At 60.0% G+C, this 27,004-nt stretch overlaps 2 protein-coding genes across 5 annotated transcripts in view; one reads left to right on the forward strand and one right to left on the reverse strand.

Moving 5' to 3' along the window:
* Positions 1 to 13,563, forward strand: PLCD3 (phospholipase C delta 3). 3 transcript variants are annotated; one of them, XM_071577661.1, is made up of 16 exons: positions 1 to 308; positions 3,298 to 3,459; positions 5,045 to 5,273; positions 5,343 to 5,472; positions 6,004 to 6,229; positions 7,035 to 7,236; positions 7,315 to 7,459; positions 7,535 to 7,687; positions 7,822 to 7,971; positions 8,237 to 8,272; positions 8,957 to 9,116; positions 10,415 to 10,531; positions 10,618 to 10,766; positions 11,459 to 11,594; positions 12,668 to 12,817; positions 12,899 to 13,563. In XM_071577661.1, exons 1-16 carry the CDS (start codon positions 206 to 208, stop codon positions 12,985 to 12,987), a joined length of 2,337 nt encoding a protein of 778 aa, XP_071433762.1. In that variant the 5' UTR covers positions 1 to 205; the 3' UTR covers positions 12,988 to 13,563. The 3 variants fall into 3 exon arrangements, with proteins under 3 accessions (XP_071433762.1, XP_071433763.1, XP_071433764.1); XM_071577662.1 differs by lacking the exon at positions 12,899 to 13,563 and having other exon boundaries at positions 10,504 to 10,531; positions 12,668 to 12,757; XM_071577663.1 differs by lacking the exon at positions 1 to 308 and having other exon boundaries at positions 3,379 to 3,459; positions 5,152 to 5,273.
* Positions 13,534 to 27,004, reverse strand: part of NMT1 (N-myristoyltransferase 1) — an 18,846-nt gene continuing 5,375 nt past the window's right edge. For both annotated transcript variants that reach the window (XM_071577665.1, XM_071577664.1), the window contains exons 2-12: positions 25,536 to 25,650; positions 24,294 to 24,438; positions 21,789 to 21,907; positions 21,262 to 21,353; positions 20,536 to 20,652; positions 19,668 to 19,838; positions 19,230 to 19,338; positions 18,012 to 18,182; positions 17,599 to 17,766; positions 16,931 to 17,068; positions 13,534 to 15,061 (exon numbers count right to left, since the gene is read on the reverse strand). In XM_071577665.1, the coding sequence (XP_071433766.1) occupies positions 15,041 to 15,061; positions 16,931 to 17,068; positions 17,599 to 17,766; positions 18,012 to 18,182; positions 19,230 to 19,338; positions 19,668 to 19,838; positions 20,536 to 20,652; positions 21,262 to 21,353; positions 21,789 to 21,907; positions 24,294 to 24,438; positions 25,536 to 25,650 (1,366 nt within the window). In that variant the 3' untranslated portion in view covers positions 13,534 to 15,040. The remainder of the gene's footprint in view (positions 15,062 to 16,930; positions 17,069 to 17,598; positions 17,767 to 18,011; positions 18,183 to 19,229; positions 19,339 to 19,667; positions 19,839 to 20,535; positions 20,653 to 21,261; positions 21,354 to 21,788; positions 21,908 to 24,293; positions 24,439 to 25,535; positions 25,651 to 27,004) is intronic.

Below are 27,004 nucleotides of genomic sequence, written 5' to 3' on the forward strand. Positions count from 1 at the left end.
TTCGCCACCGCCCAGCCCGGCCACACCGGCCGGGAGCACCGGGAGCACCGGGAGCGCCAGAACCACCGGGAAGGCCAGAACCACCGCGGGCACAGGCGTGTCGGTGACACCGGGAGCAGCGGGACACCGGGAACACCGGGGTTACCGGGAGTACCGGGAGCACCAAGAGCACCGGGGACACCGGGGGTCCCGGGGGCCCCGCACCATGATCTGCGGCAGGAAGGCGCGCCCCGTCGCTCAGTCGCCCCGCGCCCCGTCGGGCGGTGCCGGAGGCTCCCGGTGGTCCGGGAGAGCATTGAAGAAAATGGGTGAGTCCAGGGGGGACCGGGGGAAGCTGGGCAAAGACTCCGGGAGGACTGTGCCAGAGGGGGTCCAGGAGGGTCCCTGAAGTGGGTAGGGACCCTCATGGCAGGGATGGGAACCCCCATGGCAGAGAGAGTCCCCCATGGCAGCGTGGGCTCCCCTATGGAAGGGATGGGTATCTGCATGGCAGGGAGGGGACCCACATGACAGAGAGGGGATCTTCCATGGGAGATCTTCCATGAGAAGACCCCTCCCTTCCCTCACAGAAGGGATGAGGACCCCTATGGCAGAGAGAGGACCCCCATGGCAGGGATGGGAACCCCCATGGCAGGGAGGAGGACCCCTGTAGCAGGAAGAGGTTCCCCATGGTAAGGAGGGGACTCCAGTGCCAGGGATGGAGTCCCCAGGATAGCCAGTGTTGCCATGCAGGAAATGGTCTTCATAGCTGGTCGTCACTATTGAGAAGGGTTCCTAAAGCCATGAGGGTCCCCATGGCAGGGACTGGCCCAAAAGTGGATGGGATCCCCCATGGCAGGAAATGGGTCTCCACAGCCAGGAGGGTCCCCGTGGCAGGGAGTGTTCCCCTCCAGCAGGGAAGGGAGGGGTCCCCAAGGCAGCCCCAGAGTGGCTGTGTATCACCCCAGGCATTGGAGGGCAGGGGGGCAGGGTTTGGCCACATCACCAGTGACAGGAGCCCACCTGCTCAGGGTGGTTATTGTCCCCAGGGCTCAGCTCCCTCTCCCTGGGACCCTCACCAAGCCCTGTCTCAGTTTCCCCACCCAAGGGTGCTGCCCATGGCATTGATGGCACAGGGCCCTCTGGCCTGTGGGGTGTGTGCAGGGCTAGTGGGTGCCTGAGAAGGTCAGGGGGCACCCACAGGAGCATCCAGCCAGATCTGGAGAGGGCACAGATGGCAGAGTTGAGTCTGCCTCCTGCTGCTTTGGACACGGGGCTGTGGGCCTGGAGCTGCTTGGCTTGTGCAGCCTTGTGCTGCTGCAGCTCCCTGTATCCATATCCGTGTGTCTGTGCATCCCTGTGTCTGTGTGTCTGTGTGTCCCTGTGTCCATGTGCCCATGCATCCCAATGCCCTTGTGTCTGTGCATCCCTGTGTCTGTGTGCCCCTGTGTCTATGTGTCCCTGTGTCCATGTGTCTCTGTGTGTCCATGTGTCCCTATGTCTGTCTGTCCATGCATTTCTGTGTCCATGTGTCCCTGTGTCTGTGCATCCATACACTTGTGCATCCATGTACCCCCTTGCCCGTGTGTCTGTGTGTCCTTGTATCAGTGTATCCATGCATCCATCTGTCCCTGTATCTCTGTGCCCATGCATCCATGTATCCATATATCCCTGTGCCCATGCATCCATGTATCCATACATTCCTGCACCTGTACATCCACCCATCCATGTGTCAATGTATCAGAACATCCCTGTGGCCAGGGGCACTGTGACCCCATGTGTGACCCCATGTGACCTGTGACAGGGTATCTGTGTGTCTGCATCCATCCATGCACCTGTGCATCCATTTACTTGAACATGCCTGTGTTTGTGTCCTTGCATCAGTGCATCCATGTATCCATACATCCCTGCTTCTCTGTATCCATGTATCCACATGTGCACGTATCAGTGGATCCATATGTCCACACACCCCTGTGTCCATGCATCCGTATGTCCACACATCCGTGTGTCCATTGCACCTGTGCCCATGTACCTGTATCCATGTGTCCATACATCCATGTGTCCATACATCCATGTGTCCATACATCTGTGCATCCATATGCTTGTGCACCCGTGTCACTGTGCCTGCCCTCAGTCCTGCACCTTGGGCAGGATGTGACCGCACAAGAGCTGGTGGCAGCTGGTGGTCACATGCCCAAGGCTGTGGCCAGCTTGGGATGTTCCCTGTGAGCCCCACACCTGCCCTTTCCCAGCCCAGGAGCAGGATCTCTGGACAGCGCAGGACACTGGGGCTGTTTGGAGCAGCTGCCAAAAAAAAAAAAAGGGAGGAAACAACCATTCTGAGAACAGATGGAAAAGTCCCAGTCAGGGCGTGGGCCCATGGGTCCCCTGAGGCCACCCTGTCATTGTTCCCAGCCCAGGCTCCGCTGCTGGCACCGTCCTGGCACTCTCCCCATGGGATCTGGGCAGCTTTGCTGGGATTTAGCAGCTGGGCTGTGTCACCATGCTGTGTCATGGTGTCACTGTGTCCCCCCAAGACAGCCACACAGTGCTCCAAAGGGACCCAAGGGCAGTGGCGTCTGTCTTCTCCTGCTTGTCCTGCCCCATCTGAGCCCACTCCTGTCCCATCCCATCTGTCCCATCATGTCCCATCCTGTCCTGTCTGCCCTGTCCTATTGTGTCCCATCCTGCCCTGTCCCACCCTATCACATCTGGTCCTGCCCTGTGCCATTATGTTTGCCCCATGCCATCTCATCTGCCGTGTCTCATCCCATCTGTTCTATCATGTCCCATCCTGCCCTGTCCTGTCCTGTTTGTCCTGCCCACTCTGCCCCACCCTATCCTGTCCAATCCTACCTGTCCCATCTTGTCCCATCTTTTCCCATCATATCCCACGTATATTGTCACATTGTGTCATTTATTTCTCATCCCATCCCATCCCAACCCCTCTCCTGTCCATCTCATCCTGCCCTGTCCCACCCCTCCATCCTGTCCCATGCTGTTCTGTGCCATTCTGCACCATCATGTCTGTCCCATCCAATTCCATCCTGTCCCATCCAATTCCATACTGTCCCATGCTGTTCTGTCCCATCCAGTTCCATCCTGTCCTGTCCAGTTCCACCCTGTCCCACCGCATCCACCTCTGTCCTGTCCCGTCTGTCCATGTCACCCCATGGGATGTGCAGGGGTGCACACATGCAGATGTGCACACAGATGTGCACTGACCCCCCCCTCCCATACTCCCAGTACACCCTTAGAAGCTCCAGCACCCCCCAGAGCCCCCAGACACCCCCAGTAGCCACGGGCTGGTCCCCACAGGCCTGACGGAGGACGAGGACATCAAGCAGATGCTTCAGGGGTCGCTGCTGTGGAAGGTCAGGGCCAAGGGGGGCTCCCGGGAGCGGCTGTTCCGCCTGCAGGAGGACGGGGTGACCGTGTGCTTCGAGGGACGCTTTGGGCACAGCCGCTCCCCCCAGAGCTGTGAGTGCACAGGGGACTGTCTCCCAGGGCTCGGGGACACTGGGCCACATCCTGCACAGCCACGAGCTACAGGGAGGGACAGGGACCTGGGCAGTGCCCCAGAAACACCCACAGGGAACCCACTCAAGGCCCAGTCCCCTGCCCAGGACCCAGATCCCAATCCAGGACCTAGTCCACACACAGCCCATCACCTGGACTCCTACCCAGAATCCAGACCCCAATGTCAGACCCAAATACCCACCCAGGATCCCTACTCATACCCATTCCCAGGATCTGGACCCCCACCCAGGACCCAGAGCCATTCCCAGCACTCCACCTGGATGACCACCTTGGACTCAGATCATAGCCCAGTTCACAGACTCCCACATCATGACTTGGATCCCCAGCCAGACCCCACCTGAGTTCCAGACCCCAGCTCAGGACCCAAAACCCACATGAGAACCAGGCCCCACCCTGGGACTGTAACACCACAATCTGAGAGGCAGAACCCCATCCATGATCCAAATCCTCTCTGGATACCCAACTGGGACTTGGACCCCTGAACCCCATCCAGCACTCCAAGCCCATTTTGGGACCCAGACCCCAGACCCCACCTGAGTTCCAGACCCCCACCAAGGACCCAGACCCCAGACCCCACCTGAGTTCCAGACCCCCACCAAGGACCCAGACCCCAGCCCAGGACCCAAACCCCATTTGGATCCCTGCCTGGGACCTGGACCCCAGACCCCCACTCTGGACCCAGACACCACCCAGCACCCAGAGTCCAATCCAGGACCCAAACTCCCAGCAAGGATCCAGCCCCCAATCCATGACCTGCACCCCCAACCTGGGACCCAGCCCATTATTCAGGATGTGAACCCCAGCCCAGAACATGGACCCTCACCCTGGACCTGCACCTGAATCCCCTGCACCCAATACCTTGCAGCATTTCCCAGCGCACCCAGTGCCTCCCAGTGCACCCCATGCTGAGCCCCCAACCTTCCCCATCCCCCTTGGGACCAGCACGAGGTCCCGTCTCCATCCTGGCCAGACTTTGTCCCCACTCCCCGGCGTCACCCCTCTCTTTCCACGCACTTTTCTGGGCCGGGTGCCCGGACCTGGCACCGCTGCGCGGCAGCTCCGTCCCTGCCAGAGTCCCCTCCCCATTCCCGCGGGGACAGCGGCCACGGCTCCCGTCTCGCCTGGGATTAGCGGGCTAAACCCGGCCCCAGCCCAGCCCTGTCCCCTGGGGCGCCGCAGGGGCGATGTCGCGCAGGGTGCCCGCGGGTGGGTGACACACCGCGAGAGGGGGTCCCTCGCCACCCCCGTGGGTGGGTGACACACCGCGAGAGGGGGTCCCTCGCCACCCCCGTGGGTGGGTGACACGCCGCGGGAGGGGGTCCCTCGCCATCCCCGCGGGTGGGTGACACGCCGAGGGAGGGGGTCCCTCGCCATCCCCGCGGGTGGGTGACACGCCGAGGGAGCGGGTCCATCGCCATCCCCGCGGGTGGGTGACACGCCGAGGGAGGGGGTGCCTAGCCACCCCCGCCTGTGGGTGACACGCCGAGGGAGCGGGTCCATCGCCACCCCCGCGGTGTCTCCGCAGTCTCGGTGACGCACATCGAGGGCGTGCGCGAGGGACACCAGTCGGAGGGGCTGCGCAAACACGGGGCCGCCTTCCCCGAGCGCCGCTGCTTCACCCTCGTCTTCAAGGGCCGGCGCAAGAACCTCGACCTGGCCGCCCGCAGCGAGGAGCTCGCCCGGCACTGGGTGCAGGGGCTCGGCAAGATCATGGGGCGGCTCCAGGCCATGAGCCAGATGGAGAAGCTCGACCAGTATCCTTTGCGGGAGCTCGGGGGGCTCGGGGACAGGTTGTGCCGGGTGGTTTCCTTACCCTGGTGTAGCTGGATCCACGGGGTGCTGCAGAAGGCGGACAAGAACAAGGACAACAAGATGTCCTTCCAGGAGGTGAAGAGCATGCTGAGGATGCTCAACATCGACATGGACAATGTCTACGCCTCCAAGCTCTTCAAGGTACCTGTCCTGTGGGTCCACCACCCGCTGTCCCCGCTGCTGTCCCCAGGAGGGAATGCTGGCTCCTTCTCTGCTTCTCCAAGTGCAGAGAACTGCCAAAATCCTCACACCCAAAGACACCCACCACCCCCAATGGTTGGGGCCCATCAAGGGCAGAATTGGTGGGGTGGCCTGAGCTTTCCCCCCTGCCCCCAACTACTCCGTGGATCCCCAAGGTGTGACTCTCCCCCCTCATGGGGACCTGTCCCCAGGGGCATCTCCTGAGGTCCCTTCCCACCTGGGGAAACTGAGGCACAGAGCTCTGCTCCATCCTGGACTGGAGGGCCAGAGGGCTATGGCTGGGAGGACAGAGGGGACATGCCAGCAGCTGAGCCCCCCCCCAAACTCATCACACACGCTGCCAGCCCCAGAGGACAGGCAGGACAAGGCAGGGGGTGGATGTGCCCTCTCCCCACAGGCCACGGGGTGGACATCACCCCCATGGCTGTGCCCAGCCTGCCCCCACCCTGAGGCTGTGCTGTGTCCCCTCAGGAGTGTGACCACTCCGGCAATGGGAGGCTGGAGGGCCGCGAGCTGGAGGAGTTCTGCCGGCGGCTGCTGCGGCGGCCAGAGCTGGAGGAGCTTTTTGGGCGTTACTCGGGCGAGGATCGTGTCCTGTCGGCCGAGGAGCTGAGGGATTTCCTGCGGGATCAGGGAGAGGACTCCAGCCTGCGCCAGGCCCGCGCCATCATCCGCAAATACGAGCTCAATGAGAAGGGTAGAGCTGGCACTGAAGGTGGGGTGGTGGGATGGGCACTGCTGGAGCTACAGGGGGTCATGGATGGTGTGGGGATGAGGCTATGCCTGGAGATGTCACCCCTCCATGGGGTTCTCCACAGCTTGGTGAGTGTCTCCATGTCCCTTCCCAGGGTGGTACCAGTGCCATCCTTCCAACATGTGGCCTTGCTGGTCCCTGGTGGAAGTGGCACTGCGGGGACAGGGAATGTGAAGGTGGGGATGGACAGCAGGTGCACTTCCATGTCTCCTGAGTGAAGCAGTACCAGCCCTGGTGTGAATATGACACTGCCAAGGGACCTCTGTGTCCCTTGGGTGCCAGCATAGCAGGTCCAGGTGAACATGGCACTAGGAGGATAGGGGACATCCAGGTGGAAATGAAGGACTTCGTGTCCCTTGGGTATCACAGCAGTACCCTCAGGGTAGATGTGGAACAGGCAGGATGGGGGACATCAGTGTGGAGATGGGACACCAAGGGGACTTCCATATCCCCTGGGTGCCACAGTGCCAGGTCTGGGATGAACTGTGAGGGCAGAGGGCATCAGGGTGGGGACAGGGAAACTCCACATTCCATGGGTGCCACTGTGCCAGGTCCAGGGTGAATGTGGCACTATCAGGATGAGTGACACCAGGACAGAGATGGGACACCCAAGGGAACTTTTATGCTCTCTGGGCGCCACAGTGAGAGGTCTGAGGTGAACACAGCCATGCTGGGACATCCAAGTGGGGACAGCCCCCGGGGTGCCACCCTGCCAGCCCTCTGTGACACCCCCCACCACACCCCACAGCCAGGCAGCAGGACCTGATGATGCTGGATGGCTTCATGATGTACCTGCTCTCGGCCGCCGGCGACATCCTCAATCAGGAGCACACCAAGGTGCACCAGGACATGAGCCAGCCCCTGAGCCACTACTTCATCTCCTCCTCCCACAACACCTACCTGACCCGCAACCAGATCGGCGGCACCAGCAGCACCGAGGCTTATGCCAAGTGGGTGTCCCCGTCCCGCAGAGCCCTGGGTGGCCTGGTGGCCCCAGGGGGACTCACGTGGTGGCGGTGTGGTGGCAGGGCACTGCGGGCAGGGTGCCGCTGTGTGGAGCTGGACTGCTGGGAGGGCTCCGAGGGGGAACCAGTCGTCTACCACGGCCACACCCTCACCTCCAAAATCCTCTTCCGCGATGTCATCGAGAGCATCCGCAGGACGGCCTTCGAGGTGAGACGGGTGCCAGCAGTGCTGGGGCGGGTGCTGGGCACGGGGTGCTGAGTACTGCCCGTCCCCTCCTGCCAGAGATCACCCTACCCCGTCATCCTGTCCCTGGAGAACCACTGTGGGCTAGAGCAGCAGGCCACCATGGCCAGGCACATGAAGGCCATCCTGGGGGACCTGCTGTTGACACAACCACTGCAGGGGCAGGACCCCCACAACCTTCCCTCCCCAGAGGTAAGGCCACCCCCTGCCCATGTCCCCACTGAGCCCTGAGCTCAGCCCTGGTCCCCATGTCCTCCCTGCGACCTAAGCTTGGCCCAAGTCCCCATGTCCCCTCTGAGCCATGAGCTTGGCCCTTCCTCTTGCAGCAGCTGAAGGAAAAGATCCTGGTGAAGGGCAAGAAGCTGCCAGAGCCATGGCATGAGCCCCAAAGTGTCACCTCCCTTCTGGACCCAGAGGAGGAGGGAGAGGAGGAAGAGGAAGAGGAAGAGAAGCTGCCAGAGAGAAGCAACCGGCAGGTAAGGGGCTCTTCCAGGGCCCTGGTGCCAAGGGATCATTTCATTCCAGTGGTGCTGGGGAACCATGGAGTCCTGGTGGTCCTGATGGATCACAGCATCCTGGTGGTCCTGATGGATCATGGCATCCTGGTGGTGCTGAGGGACCACAGAGTCCTGGTGGCCCTTGGTGACCACAGTACCCTGGAGTGTCCCAGCAGTGCTGGGCCCAGGGGCAGGTGAGCACTGCCAGCAGCCCCTGCTGCAGCCCCACTCTCTCCTCTTCCAGTCGCTGCAGTCACTGCAGGAGATCAAACCTCTGCAGGTGGGTCATGGGATGGAGCAGGGGGATGACAGGTCTGGTGCTGTGGGGGTGGTGAGTGGCCAAGCAGAGGGGACCAAGCCTGGGGACCCCTTGGTTGTGCCTTCCTCTTCCTGTCAGGCTGGGTGTCCCATTTCTGGGATCTCTGACACTTCAGGGTCTCCATCACCTCAGTTTCTCTATCATATTGGGTTGTCCATCACTTTGGGATCTCCATCACCTCCATGGTGACCTCTCGTGGTCTCCATCACCTTGGAGAGATGCTTCCATTGCCTCAGTTCTTCATCATCTCAGGGGTCTCATGTCACCTCAAGCTCTCCATCATCTTGGGGTGCCCATCACTTCGGGGTCTCCATCACTTTGGTGTCTCCATCACCTTGGGGTCTCTGACATCGTGGGTTGTCCATCCCCATGTGTTCTCCATGACCTCAGGTTTTCAGCCCTGGTTGATTCCTCCATCACCTCAGAGTCCACCATTCCATTGCCTCTGGTTCTCCACCACACTGGGGTCTCCATCACCCTGGGGTCTCCATCACTTTGGGGTCTCCATTGCCTCACGTTCCCCATCCCTCTGGGGGTCTCCATGGCCTTGAGCTCTCAGCACTATCAGGGTAGAGGGGTCTGTAGAGGGGCAGACAGGTGGCCACCAGAGCCGGGGTGGTCCTGACCCCACGGTGGTTCCCCCAGGCCAAGGACGCTCTGCAGGTGTCCCCAGAGCTGTCGGCCCTGGTGGTTTATTGCCAGGCCGTGCCCTTCCCAGGGCTGGCCCAGGCCCTGCACCACCCCCGGCCCTGCCACGTGTCCTCCTTCAGCGAGAGGAAGGCACGGAAGCTCATCAAGGAAGCAGGTGAGGGCAGCGGGATGAGGACAGGGGTGGGGACAGGGATGGGGGCAGGGATGGGGACAGGGATGGGGGTAAGGAGGGGACAGGGATGGGGGGAGGGATGGGAGAAGGGATGGGAGCAGGGATGGGGACAGGGATGGGGGCAGGGATGGGGACAGGGATGGGGCAGGGAGGGGACAGGGATGGGAGAAGGGATGGGAGCAGGGATGGGGGCAGGGATGAGGACAGGGATGGGGCAGGGGCAGGGACAACTCAGCCCCCGTGGGTGCAGCTCAACCCCCTGGGCACAGCTCAGCCCCCCGGGCACAGCTCAGCTCCCGTGGGCACAGCTCAGCCCCCGGGGCACAGCTCAGCCCCCCCCGGGCACAGCTCAGCTCCCATGGGCACAGCTCAGCTCCCGTGGCACAGTTCAGCTCCCATGGGCACAGCTCAGCTCCCGTGGCACAGTTCAGCCCCTCTGGGCACAGCTCAGCACCTGTGGGCACAGCTCAGCCCCCATGGGCACAGCTCAGCCCCTGGGGCACAGCTCAGCCCCCGGGGCACAGCTCAGCCCCCCGGGCACAGCTCAGCCCCTGGGGCACAGCTCAGCCCCTGGGGCACAGCTCAGTCCCTCTGGGCACAGCTCAGCCCCCCGGGCACAGCTCAGCTCCCATGGGCACAGCTCAGCTCCTGTGGGCACAGCTCAGCCCCCGGGCACAGCTCAGCCCCCGGGGCACAGCTCAGCCCCCCCGGGCACAGCTCAGCTCCCATGGGCACAGCTCAGCTCCCGTGGCACAGCTCAGCCCCTCTGGGCACAGCTCAGCACCTGTGGGCACAGCTCAGCCCCCCGGGCACAGCTCAGCTCCCATGGGCACAGCTCAGCCCCCCGGGCACAGCTCAGTCCCTCTGGGCACAGCTCAGCTCCCGTGGCACAGCTCAGCCCCTCTGGGCACAGCTCAGCCCCTGGGGCACAGCTCAGCCCCTCTGGGCACAGCTCAGCCCCCCGGGCACAGCTCAGCACCTGTGGGCACAGCTCAATCCCCCGGGCACAGCTCAGCCCCTGGGGCACAGCTCAGCCCTTGGGGCACAGCTCAGCCCCTGGGGCACAGCTCAGCCCCTCTGGGCACAGCTCAGCCCTTGGGGCACAGCTCAGCCCCTGGGGCACAGCTCAGCCCCCCGGGCACAGCTCAGCCCCCCGGGCACAGCTCAGCCCCTGGGGCACAGCTCAGCCCCCCGGGCACAGCTCAGCCCCCCGGGCACAGCTCAGCCCCTGGGGCACAGCTCAGCCCCTCTAGGCACAGCTCAGCCCTATCCCCTGCCAGGCCCGGCGCTGGCGCGGTACAATGCCCGGCAGCTGAGCCGCGTGTACCCGCTGGGGCTGAAGATGAACTCAGCCAACTACAACCCCCAGGAGATGTGGAACGCCGGCTGCCAGCTGGGTGAGACCCCCCAGCCCCCTCGGAGCACCCAGCATCCACCCCCGGAGCTGCCACCCACCCTGACACCCATCCCACTGTCCCCACAGTGGCCCTCAACTTCCAGACGCCGGGATACGAGATGGACCTGAACACCGGGCGCTTCCTGGGCAACGGGGGCTGTGGGTACGCGCTGAAGCCCCCCTGCCTGCGCAGCCCCCCCGGGGAGGGGGCCTGGCGCCTGGAGCTGCACATCAGGGTGAGGGCACCCCACAGCCCTAGGGTGGGTGCCGCCCATCACATTCCAGTGCCTGGCCAGGTGCCATCTGCCTTTTCCTGGGTGACACCAACCCCATTCCCAACCAGGTGCCACCCACACACCTTCTCTTGGGTGCCACCAACCTCTCTTCTCCTGGGGACACTGATCCTGTCCTCACATCTGCTTGGGTACCACCCATGTCCCTCCTCCTAGGGGCATCAACCCTCACCCTGCACCAAGTCTTGTGCTAACCACGTCCCTTTATCTGGGTGGCACCAACCCTGTCCCCATATCCAGGCTTGTGCTACCGATGTCCCTTCTCCCAGGTGACACCAACCCTGTCCCTATTCCCAGCCATGTGCTACCCATGTCCCTTACTCTGGATGGCACCTCCCTCCCCCTCACCCCATCCCCACTCCTGACCACGTGCCACCCATGTGCCTTCTCCCAGGTGACACCAGTCCTGTCCCCAAACCCAGCTGGTATCAGCCACGTCCCTTCTACTGGGTGGCATCAACCACCTCTCTCCTCCTCACGTTGTCCCCAATACCAACCAAGTGCCACTCACAACCCTTCCCTGGGGACACCAGCCCTGTCCCCACACACATGTCCCCCCAGGTCCCTCCAAGGGCCCCATCCCCCTGTCACCCCAGTCCCCATGTGCCCTGGTGCCCCAGCCCCCTGTCCCCCAGGTGATCACGGCCCAGCAGCTGCCCAAGCTGAACAGGGAGAAGGGCAGCTCCATCGTGGATCCCTTCGTGCGTGTGGAGCTCCACGGGGTCCCGGCTGACTGTGCCAAGCAGCAGACTCGGCACAAGCAAAACAATGGTCAGTGCTGGGGCACCCCAGGGACACCCCAGGGCACCCTGACCCCTGGGGACACCCCAGGGACACCCCAGGGCACCTGATCTCTGAGGGTGTTCCTGGGCACCCTGACCCTCAGGGCCACCCCCGAGCACTCTGGTCCCCAGAGGCACATCAAGTCACCTGGTCCTCGGGGGCGCCCCAGGCCTTGATTCCAGGGATACCCTGATCCCAGGGGCACCTTGATGCCCAGGAGGGACAGTCCTCAGGCACCCACACCCCAGCACTCACTGCCCCCTGCCCCCCAGCACCCACCCCCAGCTGAACTGGCGCCCAGGATATCCCAGTACCCCCAGTGCCCTGTCCCCAGCACAGCCTGATCCACACCAGTGGCAGGGTCCCAAGCACGTCCCAGTCCTCCCCAGTGCTGCTCCCTCCTGGCTTCCAGTATACCCAGCCCAAGCCCAGTATGACATCCATCCTCCCCAGTATAGCCCATCACAGCCCCAGTATGATCCCATTCTCCCAGTATAGCCCAGCTTCAATATGACCTCCATTCCTCCTACTCTTATTCTCCCAGTATGATGCCACCCCTTCAGTACACTCCATTATGGCCACTGTATGGCCACCTTTGTCGCAGTAGAGCCCCATCCAGCACCAGTATAACTCCCTTTCCACCACCAAGATTCCTATTCCCCCAGTATAGCCCAGTCCCGCACCAGCATGATCCCCTTGCCCCAGTATGGCCCCTATTACCCCAGTACATGCCACTGCAGCCACAGTATGATCCCCATTCCCCCAGTATGACCCCTATTTCCTCAGTATACTGCCCTGTGGACACAGCAGGACCCCCAGTCTCCCAGTATAGCCCAGTCTAGCTCCAATATGCCCACCTTTTTCCCAGTACACCCCCTCATGGCCCCAGTATCGCCCCCTCTACCCTGGTCCCCACATCCCTCAGAGCAGGGTGGCAGCCAAGGGTCCAGGTGGTCCCTGGGGGTTGGGGGTGGCCCCGGGTGGTCCCTGGGGGTCGGGGGTGGTCCCTGGGGGTCAGGGATGGCCCCGGCAGCCCCACCCACCCTGTCCTGGTGCCACAGGGTTCAACCCGCGCTGGGAGGAGACGCTGCGGTTCCAGGTGCGGGTGCCTGAGCTGGCCCTGCTGCGCTTCGCGGTGGAGGACTATGACAGCACCTCCTGCAACGACTTCGTGGGGCAGTTCACGCTGCCCCTGCCCAGCGTGCGCACAGGTGGGCTGGGGGGCTGCCCCGCTGCCCCCCGGGGATGAGGCAGGGGCCCTGCCTCCTGCTGAGCCCCCTCTGTGTCCCCAGGGTACCGTCACATCCACCTGCTCTCCAAGGACGGCGCGTCCCTGTGCCCGGCCACGCTCTTCGTGCACGTCCAGTGCAAGACCTTGTGAGGTCCCCGTGGAGGGACCCACCGTGCTCCTCCCTGGGGTGGGCACCTCCTGCTGTGGGGGGACCCACCGTGCTCCTCCCTGGTGTGGGCACCTCCTGCTGTGGGAGGACCTACCGTGTGTGTCCTTGGGGCACAACGTGCTTCTCCCTGGGGTGGGCACCTCCTGCTCCCTGTGTGGGGACAGCCCGGGGACACCGCTCAGCTGGCAGTGGTGGCAGCACCCAAGGGGCTGGGGGACCTCTCCGTGCCCCACAGTGCCACCCCCTGTGCTGCTGCCTCGCTCCTCCCCTCCCTGAGGGGACAGAGAGGCTGAGACAGCCGGGACGGGGTGACCAGGCCATAGAAAGGCCAGCACAGCAACCCCAACCACCACCAGCCCTGGCCTTCCTCAATCCCAGCCCCTCCTTGGGCTGGGAGGACAGTGCCATAACCACGAGGTCCCCAAGGGGACTCTGCCACCACGTACCCATCGTGCCTGGCCAGGGACACACTCCCACCCCCTGCTCCAGCCCTGGCGATGGTCACAGATTTATAACCTGGGGTCAAGCCAGTTGAATAAAGGTTTTATTTTAACAGAGCCTGTCCCCATGTCCCTGTCACCCCCCAGGGCCTGTTGTGGGGGGATAAGGGCCAAGCCCACCCCCAAACAAGCACTGCCCCAGGGAGCTGCCAAGGGTGCTGCACCCATGGGAGCTGAGGGAGGAACCATTGGAGCAGCCCCCAAACCTGCCCTGGGTGCAAGGGGAGGGTCCCACTGGGTGCCCCCACCTGCACCCAGCCCCCCCCGCCCAGGACAGCAGGGACACAGGAGGGGACACAGAGGTACTTGCATAGGTGACACGGGACCCCAAGCGGGGAATATGACGGCGCTGCCAGGGGGGACATGTGGGGTTCCTGGTCCTCACTGAGGCCCCACAGGTCCAGACTGGGGTGAGCAGGGACCCGTGGGGTCCGTGGTGCCACGGGGTGTGACAGGGACACATGGGGACAGGGAGGCGTGGGAGTGCATAGACGGGGTCTTGGCCTTGGTGTGCAGCTTTGGAAACCTTTGGCTGGAAGGGCAGGAGCATCTTGGAGCTCTGGGTGTACACTGTTCATGACTTGGCAGGAGGCTGTCCGGGCACTCCTTTCCCAAAGTATCCTGATGGGATGAAGGTTTTCCATGAAAGAAGGTATTTCCTTTATCTCAGTGGATCCCACAGCACAAGATGACGAGCGGGGAGCTGGTGGAGGAGGCACCAGGGTGGCTGGGGAGCCTGAAGGCCCGGGGTGATGCCAACGGCGCGTATCCGTATTTCCATGCTTCCAGAGAAAAGCAGCTGAGGCAGGGTGATGGAGCATCTCCTGGTGCCCAAAGCCCCGGTGTTACAGGGGAGGCTGAGGGGAAGGAGCCCCAGCAGTCTGAGCAGAGCAGGGTGTGCCAGACATGCTCCAGAGGTGAGGAGGAGCCAAGTTCCTCTGGATCTTTGGCGCTGCCGCCCCTCGGAGGGCTGGAGAGGAGATGGGACAAGGCATCGCTTGCACAAATAGCCCTTAGAAAGGAATCTTGACATGCTCCCAAGCCTGCAGGGAGGGACCCAGTTTAACAGAGGAGGGAGCAAACTCAGGGCAAAGAGCTGAGCAGGGGAGAGCCCAAAGCACCCTCGGGGCAGGCAGGAGGGCCCGGCCACTGACCACCACATCCCGGAGCTCCACCACAGCATCGACCTCGGTTGTGCCCACGGAGAACAGTCCCGGTCCAGCGGCCGGAGGGGCCCTTCAGCAGCCGAATGCAACTCATGGCAGTTGGGAACAGGAAAGATTTAAAATATATATAATATATACTTTTATTATTCACCCGTTAACTCCATTATATGCCAATCATGACCTAGTCTCAGCAGTTACATTCCCTTGATCATGTCTTTACGAGGATGCAATGAACCGGCTGATGGCACGGGAGCCGCACGGCTGCTCCGCTTCCCTTGTCCCGGTGTGGCTCCAGCTTTGGCAGAAAGGATGAGGGGCAGCACCTCGGCCAGGCCCGGCTCCTCCACGCTCTCCTGGCAAGGGCTCACTTACTGCAGCACCAGTCCAACCTGGGAGCAAGGGAGACAGGGGGTCAGGCTGTGCCCGAGCACCAGCACTGCCGGCTCGATCCGGTGAGGGGCTGACACGGCTCACAAAGCCCCACTGTGCCAGCTGGGAGGGCTTGGTGCTGTCAGTGTGGGTTTCCTCATCACTTCTGGGATATCTGAGAGCAGCAAAGCCCTGGGCTTGTGGCTGAATGGGCACACGGGCCCTGCCCAGCTCTGTTATGGGGAGGTGACCAATGTTTGGGGTGTGACAAACCACAAACCCCTCCAGTCTGTGAGACAGACTTGAATCATGAGCCAAGGATGTTTTCTGAGCTCATCATAATTGGAGGGAGGGAACACCTTGGCCATGGAGACTGGCTGAGAGCTGGGAGTGTTCAGGTTGGAGAAGAGAAGAATCCAGGGAAACCTCAGAGCCCTTGCCAGTGCCTAAAGGGGCTCCAGGAGAGCTGGAAAGGCACTTGGGATAAGGCAGGGAGGGACGGAACAAGGGGAATGGCTTCCCACTGCCAGAGGGCAGAGTTGGATGGGATATTGGGAAGAGACTCTTCCCTGTGAGGGTGGGCAGGCCCTGGCACAGGTGCCCAGAGAAGCTGTGGCTGCCCCAGCCCTGGGAGTGTCCCAGGCCAGGCTGGACCGGGCTTGAAGCACCCTGGGCTGGTGGGAGGTGTCCCTGCCCATGGCAGGGGTGGCACTGGGTGGGCTTTAAGATCCCTTCCAACCCAAACCATTCCAGGATTCTATGATTTGGGAAAAGCTGCTTCCCAGAGCCCAGTCCCAGGACAGTTCCCACTGCTGGGGACCCTCCAGGACATGCTGGTGGCTGGTCCTGGTCTCCAACCCACTGGACGCACAGGCAGTCCCACCACAGGGTACATCCAGGAAACATTCCCAGCACCAGGCTGTCCAATCCACCAGCTCTGCCCATGAGAGAAGGGATTCCTGACACTTCCTGGGAACCTCCTAAGGTTTCCTGGAAGGCTCAGGGGCCAGGTGAGGCTGGTTTAGGGCGTGTTTTAGGGTGGTATATTTTGTGCCCAGAGACAGACCCATCTTCACACCATGGAAGCAAAGCCCCATGACTGCCATCAAAGCATTAATTAGCTGTTAAAGCATTAATTAGCTGTGATGTAGCTGTGCAGATTCTGGTTCTCAAGCACCATCCTCTCCAGGGGGGCTGTGGACTGGATAGATGCTGAACATCTTCAGGGTGGAGGGACAGTGGCAACCAGGTGCTAACCCAAACAGAGCCCAGGGCAGGCAGACAGGGTGTCCACAGCCCAGCAGTGGGAGCAGATGGGTGGGGAGTGGCTGCTGGCCCTGGGGTCAAGGTGACATCCTGTGATTCCATGGCTCATGGTGGCACAGCCCAACCTCATGGGATCCTGCTCACAACAACCCAACATCTGCCAAGTCCTCCTGTTCTCTCCAGAGGGGTGGCTGTTCCACCCCACTTGTACAGTGACACCCAGAGCTGTGTGGTGACACCTGGGTCCTGTGAGGGCTCTCAGGGCACAGGAACTGCTTCCCAGGTGTCTGTCACAACCGCCAGTGTCACACCTGTCACCCTGCAGCCCTCTGCCTGTCTCCTCCATGCCTGCCCTCCTTCCACAGAGGGGAAGGGGCTGTCTGTGCAGGTGTGCATGGGGTGAGGGACTGAGCCTGCAACAGTCAAAGAACAAAATGAGCCTGGAGAGATGAGTGCCAAGGGATTTTCCCCAGGGACACACTCTGTGCAGCACAGCAAGGACAGCACAGCTGACACTGGATTCTCCTGTCACCGCACGTGACAGACCCTGGCCAGTCTGGGAACACCGAGGAGTGTGTGATACCAAACTCACCTCCCCTTCCCTCCCACCCCTCTGCACTGACCTTCTCTGGGGCCATGCTGGGACACTTCCAATTGTACAGGTAATACTGCAGGTTCCCGTCCCCGATCCCAAACTTCAGCTTCTCCAGGAAGGTTTTGTTTTCCATGAGATCCAGTGCATTGAAGACGTCGAATCCTTTCTGCCCAGGGAAGACACAAGCCATCAGCTCCAGCTTTAGTGCTGGGGAGTTCTTCCCATCTGTGAGCTGCCTGTGTCCCTCTCCTGCCCAGTTTTGCATCCCAGAAAAAGGACCTGAGGCAACCAGGAAAGAGCTCAGCCTTGGTGTGCCCACCCTCAGTGCAAGTGCTCTGGACACACAGAGGACTGTTTGCTGCAGGACATGAGTAGACACCCTGAGCTCAGCACACCAGAGCTAGAAGGGTCAGGGTAGCCCTGCATCCCTCTTCTGGGTGGCAGATCCTTTAGGATTTTGGGAATGGGCTCTGTCTTGTGGCTGGCATTTTCCACAAAACCAAGGGTGGTCAGCCTGCCATGATCTTCAATGTGAGCTACCAGTGTCTGGTGAACTTCCTGGAGCCCAGTGAGCTTCCTGGTGAGCTCCTGGTACCCAGTGAGCTTCTTGAAGCCCAGTGAGCTTCCTGGTGAGCTCCTGTTGCCCAGGGAGGTTTGGGGGCCCCGCAGTGCCACCCTGGCCCCGCCGTCCCTCACCGACTTGGCGAGGATGAGCGCGTCACTCATGAGGTCGATGAGAGGTGTCTTGGTGTGAACGTTGTAGAAGGAATAAGCAGCTTTCAGGCTCTTGTGAGTTGGGTGGTTCATGATGGTGGAGGGCAGGGTGTAGAAGCTCAGGAAGTCTGTCACCTCCCCCGGGGCGCTCTGAAAGGCAGAAGAGACACCATGACATGTCAGAGCTGGGATAAAGCCCAGGTGGAGCCTTAGGGGGCTTTTCCAGTTGGAGTGATGGGTGGGAGGAGACTCTGGGTGTGCCAGGATGGAGGCACCACCCTCCAGCAAACTCCCACTTCGGAAGGGCATCTCAGTGCAAGATTCCCGATCATTCCCACAGCTCCAGCAGGGGCAAAACCCAGGAAAACATCTCCCATCCCAATCCTGCCCCTCACCTCTACCACAAAGGTGTCAATGATGTTCTCCTGAGGTAAGAACCAGTGCTCCACCTCCTCTCGACTCATCACAGGCGTCAGGTGGAACTGCTTCAGGTACTCAGTCAAGAGCTTGTGCACAGCAGAGATATCCCTGTGCTCCATGGGCCGCAGGCCGGGAGTCTTGGGAGTCTACAGAAAGTGGGACAAATCATTTTGTTGCTTGCACAGTGGTTTTCATCACCCAAGGGCTCTCCAACAAGCAGCATGGAGATGTTCTCTGCTTAGATCAGCCCATTTTCAGCCCCCCAGCCCAGCCGTGTGTGCCCAGGGAGGGATGGATGTGATTGTGATTAGCTGTGACACTGATGGCAAAGATCACAGGGAGCACAGCACATCCCAGAGCCCCAAATGCCAGGTCAGGTCCCACTGGGAGTGGCCTCCTGCCCATAACACCACCAGATCTCTCTGCTTCCCTCCAGGTCTCTGCTGCCCCTTGCATTGGGGACAGGCTGGGAGATGTGTCCTTGCTCCGCACGGAACTGCCTGATGTTATTCCCAGTTGGCCTCAATTACTAATCTCGGGTTGGGATGGCTCAGCAAGCCCAGATCTGCTCTGGGGCTGAATTTCTGTGCGAAAAACCAGCAGCTCCACCCCAGCAGCTGGTGCCTGTGTGGTGGCAGGAGGCAGGAGCCAGGAGCCAGGAGCCTTGTGCTGCCCCACACCAAAACAGCACTCTGCAACCCCAACAGGCAGCTCAGGCCGACAGGAAGGAGCCAGCAAGGTCAGGGAAGGTGGTGGCAATTTTAATGCTTTGGTTTTTTCTCTCATATCCAGCTGGGGAACCTCCGCAGCAGGACAACTGCAGTGCCAGTTCTGATCAGTGTGACTGAAGAATGAGGGACTAACCCACTCCAAGGTCATGCTAAGGCTGTGTTTGGACAGATGAAGGCTGTCAGATCTGCCTGCTCGTTTTACCAGGAGGACAGGCTGTGACTCACCATCAAACAAAACCTCACAGGGTCCTTTAACTGCAACAATTTGCCCTTAAAGTGCAGGTACCCAGGCAGAAATACATGAAGATTAAATAAAGCACAATTGCTTGACAGAGTCATTTACCACACAGAGCAAACCCCGGGTCTCCAGGCAGAGGCCTTGGCTGGGATGTTTGTGCTTCCAGCTCCCAGCCTGGCCCAGCCAGGGGCAGTTCCTGAGCTCTGCTCCTGGCTAGAACCCACCTCGGGCAGCCGGTAAAGCTTCGTGGTACGTTGCATAGTCATGTTCCTGCTCAGGTGGGAAAATTTGACCTCGATGAGTTTCCGAGGATTCAGGGACCGGTGCCAGTACCTGCAGAGACACACGGGCGGTGGGAGGTCACTCTGGGGCACGAGGGTCTCACAGGGCTGTGAGGGCAAGTGAGAACATCAGGCCAGCAGCTCCCACAGACAAACACAGACCTGAACCATCTGTGCTTCAAAAGTCTCCTCTCCTGTGTTACATGAGCAGCTTTAGCAAAGCCACTGCACTTAATCCTGGAAGGACAGTGTGGGGAGGGTAAATCTGGGCTGGGATCACTCCCTGCTGTCCCGGGAATCCCACACACTACTGGCCACAGAGGGGATCTTGGGGAGGGGAGATCTGCAGACTGGAATCTTTGGAGAGCCACAGGCACTCACCTGCACGTCCCCACAGGCTTTGGCAGCACCACTCCTGCAGTGTAAACAGCCTGGAAGATCCCCTCCAGATGCACCCGCCGCGTGATCTCACGGATCAGAACCGGAGCCACCCGTTTGGAGCGCAGCTTTTTGTGCACACACAGGAAGTTTATCTCCACCATCTTTTTCTCTCTTGGGGAAGAAACAATGCAGAGCATGAGACCTGACTGCCCTGACCTGGGAGGATCAGACCAACGCCCTGGGTGATTTACCTCCAGCCCCTTCAAGGGAGTGAGAAGCCAACTCCTTGGGGAAGGCCATGGGGCAAGGGCTGGGTTTGGAGAACTCTCTCTTAAGCTGTTACCCAAGATTTTCCCAGGAAAAATGGCCTGATTTTGTGTCAGGGGAGTTTTATGTTGAATATTAGGAAAAGGTTCTTCCCCCAGAGGGTGGTGGACACCGAACAGGCTCGCCAGGGCAGCGGGCAGAGCCCCAAGGCTGCCAGAGCTCCAGGAGTGTTTGGACAACACTCTGACAGGGCGGGATTGTTGGGGTGTCTGTGCATGATGTTGGACTGGATGATCCTTGGATGTCCCTTCTAGATCAGGATATTTTATGTCTCCATCCAGCCCTGTCTGAATTCTGTAAGCCAGAGCTCTAAGCTGACCTCAGTGGTTGAGGAAGAGCCTTCATGGCTGTTAACTACAAGACGTCCTTGTGCAGAGCTTCCCTGCCCTGCTTAACTATCTCCCCTCTTCTCCTCCAAGGTTGAAGGGTGCAGGTCTGGCTGTGGGCTGGGGAGGACAACGTAGCCAGACCCCCTTGGTGCTACCAGGAAGCCCCTCACGCCAGTAAGAGGCAGGATGAGATGCAGCAGAGCAGCACTCACGTGTCATAGATGTGGATAGTGGCTGGAATGGCGCTGATAAATCCAACCAGCTTCTTGCTGGAGACAACTCGGACCCCACAGTGCCACTGGGGCAGCCAGCCCGGAGGACGCAGCGCCCTGGGGAGAGACACACCTCAACAGTCCCCTCCCATGTCCCCAGTGTGCCTGCTCCTGCCCCCACTCTGCCCTGGGACACCCTGTGTCCTGCTCACAGGCACGGGGACAAGAGGCTGACAGTGTGTGTGACAAGGACAGCTGGGACCCAGGGCAATTCCTGCACTCCATGGCCAAGGCCAGACCTCGCTAGTGACACAGGAGGAAATCCATGTTCCTCAATTCAGGAGCACCCTGAGCAAACAGCTCTGCTGCAACAGGACTCTAAGGGCAATTGCTGGCAGCATCACTGGGCAGCCACCTTCATCCCACAGCCCCAGGGCACCGAGGAGCTCCTCAGCTGCTGGGATTTCACACCACACTTGAGGGATCAAACCAAAGAGGAAAAAGGTCCACTTTTAGGCTCCCATGCCTTAAAGAAACCAGAGGCAGGCAGGGCTGGGTGACAACCCCCTGGCAGTGTCCCTGGGACACCATGCATGGTGACAGATGGGGAAGGGACATTTCAGGAGGAAGTGAGATGGGATGAGCAAAGGCAGCTGCAGTGCTGTCACTGTGACAAGGCTTGTCAGCATCCAACACCCTCTGCTCTGCACTCCTGGTGCCACTCACCACAGCAGGAACTCAGGAGAGTAATCGAACCGGAACATGTTGTCGTCGTCCTCCACGTAGTTCTCGTTGAGCAGCGTGTAGAGCTCCTTCAGCTACAGCAGCACAGACCACACAGGTTAGGGAGGTGACTCAGCCATCACCTGCCCCAGCTGTCCCGAGAAGCAACCCTGAACATTCTGTGTGTGCAACCCCCTGCTCTGGGCTCCTGGACTGGTGCTGGGGCAGAGCAGGGTGAGCAGCAGGTGAGCACCCTCCCAGGGAGGTGGGTCATAGTCTAAGAGGTCTTCTTAAGGGAAAACTCCCAGCTTTGTGCATCCTTATTGTCCCTGTGGAGAAGCCAGGCCAAGTTGGCCAGCATGGGATGGGTGAGAAGGAACTGCAGTGGGGGAAGTCACGCCCATCCAACCCCAAGGAGAGTTTCCAGGGGTGGGGAAGGACATGTTTCTGTCCCTAAAACCATCTCCAACAGTCCAAGCATGGCACTGCCAACCGAGATGCCCTCCCAACACCGGCATGCCTGTACTCACCACGCCTCTGTCCCCGAGGTCCAGGGCGTCCCAGGTGAAGCCCTGGGGCAGGGTGTATGGCTCCTGACGGATATTGTCCTTGTCCGGCTCCACCGGACCGTGGGTGTTCACCACCTCTCCTGAACAGAGAGCAGGGAGCCATGGAATTCTGCACTGTGTGAGGCCAAGCCCCCACAACACCTCAGCCTGGTGACCCAACGTGCCTCATGTGTCCCACCCCAGGTCCCCAGCACAGGCAGACAGGGACTGTCACTTCACCCTCTCAGTCTGGGACAGCACAGGGCAGGGAATCAAAACTCCTTCCAGGGCAACAGTGGAGCTGATCAGGTGACTAAACACAGTCACAGCTACACCCTCCAAGTCCACATGTGATGCCTTATCCTTTCCCATCCCCACAATCCCAGCCTTGTCCAGCACTTTCTCGTGAGCCACTTCATGGGATCACAGAATCATAGAATGGATTGGGTTGGAAAAGACCTCCGAGATCATCAAGTCCAACCCTTGGTCCAGCTCCAGTCCCTTTACCAGATCATGGCACTCAGTGCCACGGCCAAGCTCAGCTGAAAAACCTCCAGGGATGGGGAATCCACCCCCTCTCTGGGCAGCCCATTCCAATGCCTGAGCACTCTCTCTGCAAAGAATTTTTTTCTGATCTACAACTTCAATTTCCCCTGGCAGAGCTTGAGCCCATCGTGCCCCCTTGTCCTATTGCTGACTGCCTGGGATGGTGATTCTCCAGCCAGCTCTGGGCTCTGCCACTTGGCAAGTGTCCAGGTTTCCTGCCCACTGTGCCCAAGGAAGAGCTGCAGTGAACAGCACAACTTTTGTTGTGAAACCACTGACTCCTAAAGCCCTGACTCAGCCAGGAGATGTCAGCTCTGGCTCCGGCTTTCTTGGGGACATCGGCACAGCAGCGTCACCTCAGAGCTGCCAGGAGGAGCAAGTTGTGCCAATTAGGAATTCCCTTAAAAAGTCATTGAAAAGGTTTGCAGGCAATGGGGAGGTGATGAAAGCCCAGAGGAAGGACTTCCCCCATCACACCCAGCCCAGGCAGCTTCCAGAAAGGCTCACCCCTGGCTGCCCTCTCTGTTTGGAGCAGGTGCAGAACTGCTCTGAAATCCTAAAGATCCCACAGCCCTTCTGTTATCCAGCCCTAACCAGCCTTGTGTGCCAGAGTGTGATCCCAAGGACCACAAGGAATGCTGGGACACAGTGAGTGACAGCCAGCCAGGGCACAGCCACAAACATTAGGAGGGATGGGTTGCTTTGTGCCTTTCCCTCCCCAAAAGACACTTTCCACTTTTCCTCCAGGCTTTTTCCAAGCACAAATGATGTTTGCCAAGTCCAAGATCCTTGGGAAAAAGGGAAAACACAAGACCAGGCTTTGCTGCCTCACATGAGGCCGTGCCATCTCACTGTGATTTTCCCAGCAGAAAGCTGGGAGCATCACTCCCAGCAAGCAGGTTCTGAGACCCAAAAGAAGCCTCACAGTGGTGCTGACAATGTGGAAAGGGAATTCTCTTGGAAAGGGAATCAAATATGGCATTTGCAGCAAGAGGGGTTGGACACAATCCCATGAAGGGAATTACTGAGGAGCAGCCAAGTTAAAGCCACATCAACCTTAGGGTAAATCCAGAAACTATGGGCTTGGGCTCATTCTCCAGTTCTCCTGGTCCCTGGGGGATGCAGACAAGGAGAGATGAAGTAGAGCAACCCCAGGTATCCTGGGAGCACGGCAGGTTTGCTCCAATCAGCCTGGGAAGGAGGGCCTTCCAGCCAGGCAGCTCTGTCTGCATGTCCCTCCTCCTGCCAGATCTGCTCTGCTGCCCAGGGCTCCTGCCATGGGAGTGGCAGCAATCCCTCTGCCACAGGCTGGCAGGAGCAGGGAAAGGGCTGGAGCGAGGACTGAAGCTGGGAAGCACAGCTGGGATGTCCACAGGAGGACGGGATGAAGAGAGAGTGGCAGCTTGGGGTGCAGTGCTTCAAGGTTTGTGCCTCCCCTCTCCCGGCTCAGCCCCAGTGTCTGCCCATGCCAGAGGAGGATTTGAGCCCAGCAAACCAAGGATGTGGCAGCTCAGCACATGGATCTGCTTCCCAGAGCAGCTTCTGCAACCATCCAGCCCCTACTCACCCCGAGCTGAAAGCCTGGATGGGAAGTTTCAACCCTCAGAAGAGGGAGAGCTGGATAGCTCCAAGTCCACAGGATGTGGGAACACTGCATGAAACTTGGGCACAGAGGGTTGGGGACTCAACTCAAGGACTAAAGGCCAGGATTAAGGGATGCCCAAATGCAGGAGGCATCAAATCAGATGTCTGAAGTGGTTCTCATCCCTCTGTGCTGAATGGTGGAGAAGGGGGTTTGATGCCCTCAAAGCCCAGGCCAGCCAAGGGCTCACTTGGTGGCCACACCAGCTGTTCCAGGCTTCTCTGAGGGCTTCCTGGAGCAGCCTGGGGACCACAGGGCTTCCCCCAGGGCCCACAGAGCACTGAGGGGGCTGCACTTACCAAGCTTGGGCACTGGCTGTGTGTCCCAGAACTGGTAGCTCCTCTTGCTGGCCTCCTCCATAGTTTTGGCAGGGCCCTGACCTACAGAGAAGAGCTCGATGGCTTTTTGAATCTCCTGGATCCTCTCAGCAGGTAAAGAGTTCACCTGAGGGCAGAAAAGGAGAGTGGAAAGGCAAAATGAGTAAGCTGAGCCACCAGGTGTGTATTTCAGCTGCTCTTGAGGGGATCCTGGAGCTGAGCCTGCCTTGGGGCACTGGCAGAAAGGGGAGAGAAGGCAGGAGACCTCCTTCCCAGCCTCAGTCCTCCTACAGGAGGGATTAACCCTCCCACCAGCCACCTGCCACACACCTAGACCTGTTTTTAGGCACTGCTGGGACAAAGAGGATGGATGAACTGCCTCCTCTGGATCTGTATCCACAAACTGCAGCCTCCAGGAGTCACTGGGCACTGCAGACTGGGACAAGGCAGAGAGGTTCAGTCAACATGAAAGACACTTCCCTCCTCCTCTTCCTCAGGGTGAGTGGCTCTGCACTGAATTCCCAAGCCCAGTTCCTCCCTGATCTCTGAGGAATTTAGTTTGAAAAGTGCAAAGCCCCAGTTTAAAGCTCTGTACAGTCAGATGGACAAAACATTCAAAATATTTGGATGGGAACTGGGCATCAGACAGGAAACAGCCTCTGTTGGTGTGTCTGTCCCCTGCCACAGGAGCAGAGGGGACGGGAGGGTGCCACCCTGGCAGGGACAAACCCTGAGTGTCCCACACTCCTTCCCAAATCACCGGCTGCTGGAGAGGATCAGGCAAAGCCCAGAGGGATAACACAGCCCCTGCTCTCACTGGCTGCTGTTCTTGTGACAATCAAGCCAAAAATCCACACCACGAGATGTCACCCCTGTGCTGCTGCAGGCAGGACAGGCAGCTGGCAGGTGGCAGTTCCTGCCTGTGACAGGCAGATGGTGTCTGGGAAGAGCAACTTGGAGGCGCCAGCATGACCCTGGAAGTGGCTGGGATGTGCAGCCAAGGACTGCATTGTCCCCAGAGTGCTCTGCAAACACCTTCTGCAGCAACAGGAGTTCCCACACACACAGCCAGGCTGGGAAATCACTCTACAGCTGAAGGTTACTGAGCAGCCAAGTGCCCAAAACCAGGACTGAGAACTCCTCCCTTGCCCTGAGCTGCACTGGAGAGGTTCAGGATGGGGCTGGCTGGTGTGTGGGGCTGTGATTCCAGGAGGGGGTAGGCACCTTCACTGGCTGGTCCTGAGCCTGGTCGGGCTGGTCTCCTCCTCCTTTCTCTTTCTTCCGTTTGGGTTTCTTTTTCTTCTTTTTGGCTCCGCTGTCATTTGCTGGACTCAGGCCCCTGAGGAACAAAAGAAACATCATTGGAGCCTTGGGGTTTTCTTTTGGGAGGACATTTACTGGGCTTCTGAAGCTCTCTAAAGAAAATTCAGGCTCCCTGCTGAGTACAAGTCTCCAGGAAGGGGAATAGTCTCTGCACAGAGGGTGCTGCCAAGCGCCCACATCGCAGCAGAGAACTCCCTGTGAGCTTCCAAAAAGGGATCAGCATCAAAATCCCCCACCCTGCAGGTCTGCCTGGTGTGGGAACTGTGCCCTGCTGTCACATAACCCTGCTTGGCCACATGTGCCCAAATCCAGCCTGTGGAGTGGTGGGATGCCCAGCTTTGGCTTTTTCCTCCTCTCTGAGCCACAGGATGGATGTGGGAGCAGCAAATTCTGATCCAGTCCTGGGGACAAGGCCCTGCAGCAGGTTCAGGCTCCACGGAAGGGCCAGTGGCCAAGGACACTGTGCTGTCACCTCCCCTGCAGAGGTGATGCTCCAGGGAGAGAGGGACAGTTTACTGGAAAATGTTTATAGTGTTATGTTGGAGCTGGACAATCGAGACTGAGTAGCAAAGCCCTGGGAATGCAGGGTGGGAAGTGCAGCAGGGCATTGCTTCTCCTTCCAGAGATGCAGGACAGCCCTGGACATCCTGATGATGATCACCCCAAAAGAGCCACAGGGGTGAAACCCCACACTGAGCCTGGCCTTGCAGATGGCAAATCCAGCACCATCCTGATGCCAAAACAAATGGCATGGGCTGCTGGATCTCATGATGGTCCCATGGTCCTGCATGAGCTGCCCTGACACAGGACAGGAGATGTCCCTGCTGCAGAGCTGGGGTACCCCAAGCCTGGCAGGAGGCAATGGTCCCAAAACAAGGTCACAGCCTCCAGGAGGGTCAGGGTTCAGGGAGGAATTCAGCCCTGGAGTGGGTGTGAGCAGAGGAATGAGAGGGGAGAAGGGAGGGACACTGGGCCAGGGGTGCTCTGCCAGCTGCCAACACACACCAGGGATGTTCTGCAGAGCGAGCTGGGGGTGGGCTGTGCCAGCACATGGCTCAGCTCTGTCCTGTTCCTGCCACTGCTGCCAAGGGGCTTCTGCAGGAAAACCTCAGCATCTTCCCCCCTCCATGCTCACTGAGGATGATAATCTGAGTCTGGTTTGGCAGAGTGAGGAAAACCCTGAAAATCCCAGGTGGGAGCTGCAATTTGCATGAAGCAGAACACCCCCAGCACCCACAGCCCAAAGCCCAGCACCGACGGGCACCATCCCCTGGCTGGGAACAGGATGACCTTTGAGGCACTGGGTCTGTCCCTCCTGCTCCAGAGACCCCCCAGCCCACCAGCTGTGGGATGTGCCCCTGCCCTCCTGT

This window comes from Pithys albifrons, chromosome 25, assembly GCF_047495875.1.
Source record: "Pithys albifrons albifrons isolate INPA30051 chromosome 25, PitAlb_v1, whole genome shotgun sequence".
NCBI lineage: Eukaryota > Metazoa > Chordata > Aves > Passeriformes > Thamnophilidae > Pithys > Pithys albifrons.